Here is a 12,286-nt window from a genome sequence, read left to right on the forward strand (position 1 = left end):
AGCGCAGCGCATTCTAAATTTGCACACGGACTGTCAAAGATGCTATTTTTGCGAGGTAGACAAGCAGAGGAAATCTAACTTGGTCACACACTTAAGAATAACTAAGAAATAACCGGAATCCTGCTTCAGAAAATATTTCAGCTGCACTGAACACCACGACAAAGCCACTGCTAAAGCTGCAACTCCTAATACGTGCTGCTACTTTACTCCTAAAGGTCTTATTAAAAAGCTTATAAATCAAAGTGGCCAACACACACTCCAACGAGAGTAATGCAGCAAGTCAACTGCTCATAGCTGCAAGTCATGGACAAACACTGACAGAAACCAGAAAACCAGAGGCAGAGGAATTTTTGGAGAGAGGATCAGCTGGATTTTTATTTCATACCTGCGTTTATCCAGGTCTCACCGTTTTTAGACACTTTATGTACCAATAGGCTCAACTCCTATGCAGTTACTCTGCACTTTATTCTTTTTGTTGTGATATGAATGTATTCAAATTTTTCTGGAGTGCCTGAGAAGTCGACAGTGTGTCACCTGTTTGGAGATGGGATATTCATTGCTTGCATCAGGGACTTTCTGCGTAATACACCAAAGCAGGGCAAACTGGCTCCAAGTTCAAAGTTCAGATCTACATCCAGATGTCCAGCTTCTTAAAAATTCCAGAACATCTGGTTTTCCTTTTAGTTTGGCTCATCAGAGAGAAAACCCCAAACCATGACATTTGATGCTGGCTCGCTCACTTCAGTCCCTGACTTGCTGCATAATTCCTGGGAAGCAAAGAAAATCCCAAAGCCTTGCCTACCTGCTGTACAAGTCATATATGTTACTAAAATGGTGTCATCTTAGTTATTTTTAACCAAACCGTGTAGCTTTCCAGCCAGCTGCCGGTGCGGTGACTCAGCAAAGCCCCGTGCAGAGAAGCTCCTGAAATTCAGGATGTAGATTGTTTGTTCGTGACGGAATCAGGAGAGAAGGACATGGCCCCTGCAGCCTTCAGATTCCAGGATGCTGTTTTAAGAAAGCTCGGTATCCCGCAGCTCAGCAACTCCATATTACTCCTCTTAATTTACACTCACGTTCAGTGGCTTCCTTAACAGAGATTCTGTCTGTCTGTCCTCCCAATCCACGCCTCTCTTGTGCTGATACCTGAAAACATACCCTACTTTTCTAACAGCAAAGCTCGGGTGGCTCTTCTGCATTATTTCCTCCCAAAACCTTTTGAAACATGCAGTATATATAATAGATTTTCAAATAATATCTCTAAATTAGTATCCACATAGCTATCAATGGTGTCTATGATTCTGAACACGGTATCCTCTATTCGGTAAGCAATTTATTTCAGGAGGTTGACTCATTTCCTTAAAGCTCTTTCAGCTATCTGTTGTGACTGAAAAATATTCAGAAAATTTAGAAGTACTCAAGGAAATGAGCCAACACATCCTGGAAGAAATTCATCCAATCCACACACAATAAGATAAGTCAGTCTTAAGATTTCTACAGAAATGAGCAGGAGGAAGTTCTAAAAAAAACCCAAAATATTTTCTATGAAACACAAGGTTTGTTGCCCATCATCCTAACGCTCCTTCTGCCCACTTTAAAAGCAACGCACTCTGGCTAAGCAGGAAGGTGAATTATTTTGGGGTGTTTAGTTTGGTGGTGGTGGTGGTTTGTTTTGTTTTTATCCTGTAAAGACAAAAAACCTTCCTTGAAATAGTTTAGCGAAACTCCCCAATATTTACAATTAAAAAATTGCTGCTTTTATGCTTCCTGAGAACTTTATCTCAGATCCCTGGTCAAACTATAATACACATCTCAAGACAAAGAATTTCAGGGAGATGCATAATGCAACCACAGAACCACCTCAACATAGAATCATGGAATGGTTTGGGTTGGAAGGGACCATCAAAGCTCATCCCGTCCAACCCCTGCCATGAGCAGGGACATCTTCAACTAGACCACAGCATTGGGACGCTGGTAGAAGGACAAAGAAACACAAAGTCCCGAAGGCTTTCAAGGGTCTCCAGCAATGCAATCAAGTGCACCATCTTGGAAAAGTCTTTGAAAACTAAAAGCAAAGAACCAGAACTTTTTTGCAGCCTTTCCAAGAACCAGGTTTCATGGTTTTGAATATATAAAATCACGACAGGAACAAATGAAAATCCATTTTTCATGAAAAAGTAGTTATTACAAATTGCCTTTGCCCTTCTCTGCATTCTCACATACTTATGAAACATCAAGAGCGTGACAAGTATTTTGAGTACTCTCAGTCATTAAGCAAAATAAGACAGTTTTTCATCAAAACATTTTGCTGTCATTGCCTATTAGACATAAATTTAGCAGCGCGACAATGCTGAACAGACGCCTTTGGCTTGATGTTGACCGAGCGGGGACGCCTGCAGATGTGCAGGGCTGGCAAAGAACTCCAATTTGCTGTTGGTCTGCAGCTGGGATTGGCACTAGTCTGTGTCTGTCTAATGTTGGTATTTGTGATAAGTATGTGGAAAAAGCTGCCTGGCAATACCTCACTTGCTGCTGACTTAGCAATATTGAAGGAAAGACCACCCCTTGAGTGGGCTGATGAAAAAGCAAAGGCATTTCAGTCTCATTCTCTCCTTTCTTCCTAGATCCTGACATGCTAAGCTACTTTTTCCCCACCATGGTATTTGGTACTTTGTCCTCAGTTGTGAGCTAGTGAATTTTGCTCAAAAATCAGAGTACGGACAGCATAATAACCTTCTCTTTACTGCAAAAGCTAGACAACATTTGTAGAAGGCGCTTTCTTTATGTATTTTCATTGCATGCAGCAGATACCTTAAAAGATACACTCACTGCATTGAAATGATATTTTTTAAAGACATTTGCTGAGCTGTTTTCTATCATCAAATGGACACACCACCCAGTGTTTTCAAAATAATTTGGGAAAATCAAAATCACTGACAACTGGATTGAAAAAGCAGTTCCATTAATTCATCTATGGATTTGGTTCTTGTAAGTAATAGATTATGGATTAGTTTTGCATTACAAACAGTGTTAGAATCCCTCCTGTAAATTTTTTATGAAGTTCTTGGCTCCTTCATCTGCATGGATTTATTAATGACTACAAGAATCTGAATTAATAGAAAAGTGTCATAAGCTGAATGTTAAATATAGTATGTTAAGGATTTGACTGATGAAGTTAAAACTAGTAGCACTTAAAAATATGAGAAACATGCATATGAGGACACTGAAACTAACATTTTATTGGCGGGTATGTTTAATATAACCTTTTAATATATGCTGATATTGGACACGCAGGTTCTTATATTATAACTGGAGGAGGCTACTGAAGGTGTCAATTTTGTCAAGCCCATGGTTTGCAGGCATCAGCAGCAGCCAAAATGAGGAGTAACCACAAATTAATACTGTTATGCCTAATAAGACATAATAGACATTAACAGCACTGCTCGGATTTTAAAGTACAGCAAAGTACTCACATCACTAAAACAGAAAATCAAGTGAATCATCAGGCTTTGCTGGAAGATAATGAAGTTATTACTTTTTATGTTTGCTATAATGGAAGTCAGAGAAATCTTTTGGGTATGAAGTTTCTTAACATTTTATAGTCTGTCTAACATAAGCCACTATTTTAAGTGTATTAAAGGCAGTTTATGTGAAAGCTATTTTCTTTTTAATCTTGTCTGACCTGAAATGGAAAGGCTCCAAACTCCATTACCCCAGGAGACTTAGCGAAAACACAGATCCTATCTAAATTGCCCTATATAACTCTGCAACAGGCTTTTTTGCTTTGATTTTTGTTTTTGTAATGCTATTGTGGATCCACGCAGTAAGTGTAACAAAAAGCCAAACAGCCTGTGAAAAGCAACTAATGGAAATAATGACCTTTGATAGGCAGCATTATAAATGTGCTAAGGATCTCTAGAATAAGGGCATGCGTCTCATAATTAGGACTGCATAAATTAACACAAAATAGGCCAACCTGGGCAATTTGGCTATGGGAGTTCATCTATTTAAACCAAAAGTAGGGTTTGCTTCTCTCTCCTGACTTCTTTATTTTGTACTTTCTGCTTTCTTTAAAAATGAGACTCCATGGTAACCCATCAAACTCTTCAAGATTCAGTTTCCCTGAGCATCCCATGAGTGGTCGAGTGTCCACCTGTGAATCCTTGAACTGTTCACACTTCCCAAGGAAGCCTTGATGCCCTGTTGCTACAATAGTGGAAAGAAAACTAGGGGGTTGGGGGGAAAGGAACTAGAAATAAGTGCTACACAGTGGCAAGAAAACTGGGATGGTCTCGTATTCCCTTCAAACTGAATATTCATTATCTTCTTTGACTCCAACTGGGTCCAATACTTTGTGCAGCCTTTCTCAATGGAGAACTTCAGAGCCTGAGCACTCTTGCCATAGCAAGATTCAGATTCCTCTTAATTAGAAGAAAAAAAAAAGTCTTTAGAACTCCCACAGCTTAAATATGGCGTGGAACAAACATTTTGAAAACATGCACATACAGAGCAAAAGCTGGGGAAGTACAGGACAAGCAAACGTCATGAGGCTAATAGGATGCAAAGTGTGTTTGTTAAATTCCGTAGTCTTCTACCACTTCAAAGATGAAGAAGGTTTTCACTCTAAATCCTAGTTTAGCTCTCAAAAAAACCTGAGAGAATTGAGAATCTTGCCTCTGGAGCTAGAAAGCTGCTTCAACAAACCCTGATGGACAGGGCTGTTCAGGCTGCTGAAACCAGAGTTCAGACAGTACAAACCCAACAATAATCAGGAAAAAGGATGTTTGCCTTCCCAGAATACGCCATGTCCCTCACATGAGCTTTTGTCCTGGGAATCCTTAGGAATACGCTGGAAAAGAAAAAGACCCTCAACAAGAAAACAGATCACATTTGAACTGTACACGGCGGTGAAACGGAGGGAGATACGTGTAAAGTACCCAAGCCAGCAAACTCTCACAAGTATCTAAAAACATTTCTTAAAATACAAAACTCTAGAATGACTGAGCATGAATTTAGCTAAGTGGAGTTATGCAGATTTTTTGCACAGTGAGGTTTAACTTGTTGTATTTAAAAATGAAAGATCCAAAGTTACTGCAGAGGAGCATCCTGTGGCCGTTATACTGAATTAGCATCCAATAAAACATGCGGTCTTCTCTACAAAGTATTTGTCCATTTACGACTTCCTTCCCTTTTTTAACAAACAAGCAAAACCAACAGAAGTCTGGAAAAAATCCACACACACCTAAAATAAAAATCAGTCCTTCAGAATAAGATGATACTGTGTTTCTCAGCTTAGGCCTTTTTATTTTTAAAAAGGTAACATCTGTTTGTAAAACCACCTAGCAGGCCAAACATTCCACTGAACTGGTACTGCGCTTACAGAAACCTCCATCTACTTTCCTATGCAGTAAAACCACACTCATAAGCACAGAACTAACAGCTTCCTCATGATAGAAAACTAATGAGACAGCTAATTGAATCAACGAAAGAATGAAGAGGGAAGGCAGTTTCCCAGTGTGTCATTTTCAATTCCTCTTATAATGGATGTATTCTATGAAATTAATTGGAAGTGAACATTTACCTGGATTGCTTCAGACCTTTGCCAGATCTCTCTGTACTAGTGCCCGAGCACAGAATGATGTTCATTTTCAGAATTTCACCTTCTCTTAATTTACAGAATGAACAACCTTTTTTCTTCCCCCAAAACACACTGATCCAGCTTTCATCGCAGTTAATTGTACAACCAACAGAAGAAAAAAGCCACAGAACCGTGCTTTTGGTTCTGTAAATAAACAAGAGCAAAATATTTGCCTTTTTCTGTTCCTAGCTCCTTGAAAAACGCGGCTTTCCTAGAGACATGGGCAGACATGGGGGTACGTGTTGTCTCGCATTAGCAACCACACACAATCTTCGCTGCCTTCAGGAGCCAGTGCCACAGGAGAGGGATTTTCTAAGAGAAATAGTTTTGATTGTAAAGAAAGAACAGGATGCATAAACTCAAGTAACTACATTGAATATTAATAATAATAACAACAATGGAGTTTTTAGTTTTAAATATATTCACCCTTGAACATCTGGCTCCTGAGCAAATAAGGAGAGAATGTCCTCAGCTGCTAAAGGAGTAAGTAGGAATTGTGTGTACTTCACGTACGCAAATTCTCACTCCTTCAGAACTGCTACAATTCAATTCTACAAAATCAAAGAGTTATGCAAAATACATTTTCACAAATATTAAGATTTTACGTGTCCAGAAAACTGTATAAACATTGGCAAGTAAGCATGTCAAGTTACATGATGACTATGATACTCTGAATTTTCCAGCATGTAAGCCAGCCACCAAAGGTGAACACAGGAAACCGTATGCACAGTTGTTGTTTAAGAAGAATACATTTCATCTTCCAGCAGGTCATTGTGAAACCAGGTCTCCTTTAATTAGAATCATGTTTTTACATAGCTCACTACGCTCAGAAAATCAAAGAGAAATCCAAGGTAATTCTCTGCAGTCTTACCTCAACTCTAGATTAATCACATAGTGAGCCAGACTGCGTATCAGAAAAGATGAAGTGGCAAAAGAGCAAGAAACACACCAAAATATTACAATACAGCTCTGACTTACCTATGTGATAAAGTCCTATCCAGTCAGTCGGGTCTACTTCTTCCTTAATATCCCAGAAAATGATGAGGTTCTGCGATTGCCCCAAGGTGTATTCGTACATACTGGCTGTCAGGCTCGACCGGCTGTCCGAGGTCACCAAGTCGGTGTCGCTGTTGGCACGTTGCAGGTTCATGTTCTCGGCCATGGTGCCCTGAGATGCCAAACTCTGCAGGTTCTCCGGGCTCAGGGTGTAGCGGAGCTGCGGGTTGCGCCGGCGCACGAAAAGCAGGTGTTCGCGGGCTGAACTGGCCATCTCTTCACCGCCGCTCGCAGCTTACGTGAAGAAGTTGTTGTTCAGAGATCTATCATGAGGAAGACAAAAATAGTGTCACAGTGAGACAGCAGGTTACTCAGTCAAATATTAAATGGAGAGGCATTAGTGCAAAAATGTTCCTACAGAAGCCTAAAATGGACTGAGTAAATTATTTTACTTCATTGCTCTACTGCAGCCACCTTGCAACAAAATTCAGAGTTAACCACACACCGTGAAATAACATTTATAAGCCAGAAAGCAAAACATCCAAGAGCATCTATCAAGCAAGAACAGGCACAGTAACAAAGCTAATTGAAGTCTGGCAAGTAGCCTGAAGAGCGAAGAGATAATAAACTCCTCTTCCACAGAAATCACAGCAGTATACGACGTACTTTCACTTAGATGTGTTAGTTTCCAGCAATACTCTCTAAGCACTGGATGTTCAGAATCAGGGAAGTATTCGAAATATTAATAAGGTCGGACATTTTTCAGTAGCAACATGGTATCACAGATTTATGCTACTATAAAATCAGTTTGGAAGGATTTTATATTTTTAAGATACAAAGCATAGATTCTGAGATTCTCTGTACCATACAAAAACATGCCAGACTGTTGACTGAGGTACTTTAGACTACATATATATATATATATATATATATACACACACACACAATTAACCCATGTCGGCTTGTCTGTGCAGTCAGATTTTGTTATTTTGTTGGTGTTTTCCATCAGCAACCAGAGGTCTCATGTTATAAATTCCAGAGCTTTCCTCTAGCCCTGAGACAGCCTGGGCAGTCATTGCCGCCTTGGTCACGCTGGCCCCATCATACCAGAATTATCCACGGCTACTAAAAATACCGGCATTTGAAAACATGCCTCACGTCACTCACAATCCCAGATAAATGATCGGAAAGACAAGAACAGCAAAATATTAAGAGAGAACGGCTTATAGAAGGAATCGGCGATGGGGAACCTCCTGCCATAGGAGGAACATGGAATTTTCCTTATCTAAGCTCCATGACTTTGCCTGTTTCAAAAGCTGCACTTTATATCAACTCATTGGTTCTTTATTTGACAGAAGCAGTTCACATTTGGCAGAACCATGTGTTTTCAGAAGAAACTGAATTTTCTGTTAATGTGTTTTTCAGTCAAAACCGTGAAAATGATCTTCTGTACTCTATTTCCCTGGAACAGGTAGTAGCTATTTCCCCCAAAGCCAAACCAGTCCAGTGGTAACTCCAGAGCTCACCGGGCTGGTGAAATCCTGGGCTTCTTACATTCTTCGTACAATTTGAAAATATTATTTCAACATTTCTCACCAGACTGCAACTTCACCAGTGACCACGTCGGTTATTCCACTATAGCAATCTTCTGCGAGGGATGTACACAAGAAAGATTTATTGTCACACATCCACATAACCACTTATAAGAAAAACGTATGGGTGTAGACATATTAAAAAAGCCAATAAGAGGTACCTGTGTGTTATTCTTGAGCTTTCTTCTTGGTGCCACAGCCTTCAGCTATCGCATGTGATGCGTTTGTTCTCCTAAAATAAACCCAGGCATTGTCAGACAGTGCCAGGTGTCACCTGCTCTAATGTTCCCTGTTTCAAGCAAGGGAGCCTGTAATCCAGAATCAGGCAGAGCCCAAAAGAAGCGAGTGGATTGGGTGGCCACTTGCATAGGATTATAACTGTAATTAGACCTACAGTACCCTACCACTCATCAAACGCCTGACAACCGGGTCATTAAACAGAAACCTCTGCCTCTAGAGCACAAAAGACATTTAATTATTAAAAAGAATAAACAAGTAGAGCACTTGAAGATCATGAGACTGTGATTGAGAGCAATTTGTTTTAAAGAACAAACAAAAAAGGCATTTTCATATTTTGAGGGTTTTCTTTTCCTATTCATTCCTCTTTCCTGACACAATGAATCTTCAAAACCTGTCTCTTCACTTTTATTTCCTATCGCTCATCTTCAGTTTTCTTTTTAGTAACATTTCAGTGTATGCACTCTTCCAGTGTATTGCAAATTCTTCTGCTATTTTTCAACTTTTCTTGAATTGGAGATGTTTTGAAATAGTAAGAGGTAATAAAATTCAACTCATGCAATTGTACGCAATTCATCACACGCTGCACATGGTGCAGCATCAAATATTGCAGAACAGGAAAGAAACAGAACTTGAGTTCAATAATACATGTACATGTACAGACGTGACATGGAGATTACGATACTTCCTTCACAAAGTACGTAACACGGTCCTTCCCGGCATGAGCAATGATTGGGCTGTGTACACACAGCATTTTATTTTTGGGACTTACGAACTCCTCCTCTGTTGTGTTCCCGCACACTCCGCCTCCAACACCGGTGTCGGTGACAAAAAGGAAACTTTGGTAAAAAAGACTTTAAATGAGAGTCAGGAAGTCAGTGTATTGTTTCTCTCTGTGGAATATTATTCCCTGTATCTGAAAATCCTGGGTGACTTTGAGACCAGAGGGCAAATAAGAAATAGTCACCAACTTCCTCCCCTTGTTTTTTTGTCCTCTCTATTTTTTGCTTTGTGATCTGGGCAACAGCACCCGCTAATAGTTAAGTCCTAAGTGTCACAGTGAAAGATCTGCACCCCTAGGCAGGAAGAGCCCCAGTTTTTATGGCAGTAAAATCACTGCCAAAGAAGTGCCATGCAGGAGGATTACAAGTTAAAGACAAAGTTTTAATAGGAGGAATAACAATTTTCCTTCAGCTGCCAAGCTGTACAGTGCACCCAAGGCAGTACTGGCATTTGTTGGAACATATTGAAAACCAATTTGTGGCAGATGGGACAAACTCATCCATGTTTAAGGACACATGAGAACTAACTTGTACTGGTTGGGACTATCCCACAGCTTGAGAGATGAGAACAGCCTGAGAAAAACATTAACCCCTTTGCAACAGCCCATTTGCTTACGTTGTTCTCGCACTGGTGAATTACAGACATCTTAACAGTTACTGAAAGGAAAGTAAAACACAAATCTAAGTGCTGGGTAACTTTTCTGATTCTACTCATAAACCCAAGTGCCTTAAGGTTGAGGTTTAAACAACGAACCCAACAAATCATGTAACTTAAGGCAATTGAAATCAATTTGCAATGAACAAGTTAAACTTGCACATAAATGAGCTCCTATTATGGAAAAAATACCTCCAAAAATTCAGGGCTCATAAGCTTTTAGAATATTCTTCTAAATTCAGTGAAAAATGTTGTAAAGGGGCCTTAGTGTCAGATCATACTCTGCTATGTAGGATCTCACGGTAAGCAGGGATGTTAATTAAAGAGATTTGTAAAGGGAGAACTATGACATGCATATTGTAAAAGGGGAAAAAGGCAATTGCCATAAAACCCAGACCATCAGGAGAGATGGAAGGGGAAAAAGAGCCACTGCTTTAACTATTTGCAGTCTGAAAATTCAGTCCAAAAATAGGATGAAAAGCTTACATGGTGCTTTCCTGCCTGCAAAAGTAAGTAGCAAAGTAGTTCATCTAAAAAGTGAAACCTGTACTAAAGCTGCTTATCTGTATCACAGCATTTGCTTCAATACCTGACAAGAAGCTTAGAGAGAAATAGGACTGATTTCCTCTTAATCTTTAAATGGCACAAGTTCAGGTTTATTTCTACCTAAATATACTCCTCAATTACTAATCACAGAAGAAAAATAACTGGGAAAAAGTTCCACATAATATACAAAATACAGACAGGAAAAATCCCCTTGCCCAACCTTCTTCACTAAAGGAGACAGAAAGGAAACATGAAACCATTTCTGACACGCAGTCAAACATTCAATAGTTTTAAAAAATACATGAATGAAAGAACGGGAGTTCCAGCATTGGAATAACTAAAAACACCCCACCCTAGCATACAAAACAAACCAGATTTCACATGCTGCCCTGTTTACGTTACTCCCAACAATGATTCATTTCTTGTTTATGTAGTGATCTCCTACATGGCGTACGGGTCTCACTGACCGGCTGCTCCCACAGCATTTACTGCAAACCGAGGCTGCAGGGCAGGACCAGCTGCCCCTGGGCAACCTGAGGCCGTTTCCTCTGCTCCTGGCGCTTGTTCCTGGGGAGCAGAGCCCGACCCCCCTGGCTCCAAGCTCCTTTCAGGCAGTTCAGAGATCAGAAGGTCTCCCCTCAGCTCCTGTTCTCCAGCTGAACCCCCAGGTCCCTCAGCCGCTCCCATCACACTTGTGCTCCAGCCCCTCACCAGCCTCAAATGCCACTTCCATTCACATAATTATACAGGCAAAACAACTCAATATGAAGAACAGAAAACACGCTGTTTTCCCAGTTATACTGTGTGACACTGCTTTGCTCGGTACAAAGATTCATAAAATGCTACAATAAAGGGCTCAGACTGACCAGCTCTGAGCTCTATGGGGCTGAGAAAATGCTTCTTCAATAAACTCAGAATTTGAGGGTTTTCTCTGCACAGAACCCAAAACTAGCCTGTTTTCTGGGATAAGGTATCACTACAATCCATTTGCAGCTATCCATACTCTGGCTTCAAACTTGCTAAAAGCAGAGTGCTCAATATTCACTGTCAGCTGCAAACCCTGCCTAAGAAGCTAAGTGATGGTTCACCATATGATCAACTCGTGTTTAACCAGTCTGCACTTACCCTGCTCTCAGGACTAAAGGGTTTTCAAGCAAGATCATCAGTAACTGATTTTGCCCAAGACAAAGAGGTGAACTCGACAGCACCAGAATTTCCTTCTGGAAACTGTATTCAGATGTTTTAAGGTAAAGCTACAAATTTTTGTGCTGAAATTTTGCAGGGATGTTGCCATACGTGAGAGGGAGGAAGTGTGCGTGCTCCGCTCGCCTTTGGACTCAAACTTGGTGACTCAGCTCAGATGTTCAACATCAGCTCAGATTACAAATCCACCATGTAATTTAGACTGGCTGAAAGTCTTCCCTAAAGGAAAGAAGCATACAGTTCAGCATAAATATGTATTTAAAAAACAATACAAAACCAGTCTATGTGGTACATTATTTGGCCAGAGAATAACTCTGTTAATTCCGAGTGTAACAGAATACCTATTTTAGACCCTGTCAACTCATTTTTGTGCAGTTCAATTTTAAAGTCAGTCCTTACATATTTTTGTGGAAAACAAAAGCTGGAAACCAATGTCACTCATCATATTACCTTAGCTGCTTGAGTAAGGCTTACAACTCCCAGCCCACCAGCTGCGACTCCCTTATGTGAGGCAGAAGGTGCTGCTCAAGCCCGTTGTGAAGAGCAGCAGCCCAAAGGGTTGAGCAGCAGCCCAAAGGGTTCTGCAGCTTTTTCACAGGTCTGCTCACTCTGCTCCGTAGCCCATCAGGCACCATTC

The 12,286-nt window shown here is 40.4% G+C and overlaps 1 protein-coding gene across 2 annotated transcripts in view; it reads right to left on the bottom strand.

Annotated features, from left to right (window-relative positions):
* HECW2 (HECT, C2 and WW domain containing E3 ubiquitin protein ligase 2) overlaps positions 1-12,286 on the bottom strand; it is a 126,603-nt gene that overhangs the window by 65,595 nt on the left and 48,722 nt on the right. For both annotated transcript variants that reach the window (XM_021289785.2, XM_065069907.1), the window contains exon 2: positions 6,617-6,957. In XM_021289785.2, coding sequence (XP_021145460.2) covers positions 6,617-6,908 — 292 coding nt within the window. In that variant the 5' untranslated portion in view covers positions 6,909-6,957. The remainder of the gene's footprint in view (positions 1-6,616; positions 6,958-12,286) is intronic.

The sequence above is a fragment of the Columba livia genome, chromosome 7 (assembly GCF_036013475.1).
Source record: "Columba livia isolate bColLiv1 breed racing homer chromosome 7, bColLiv1.pat.W.v2, whole genome shotgun sequence".
In the NCBI taxonomy this organism is placed as follows: domain Eukaryota; kingdom Metazoa; phylum Chordata; class Aves; order Columbiformes; family Columbidae; genus Columba; species Columba livia.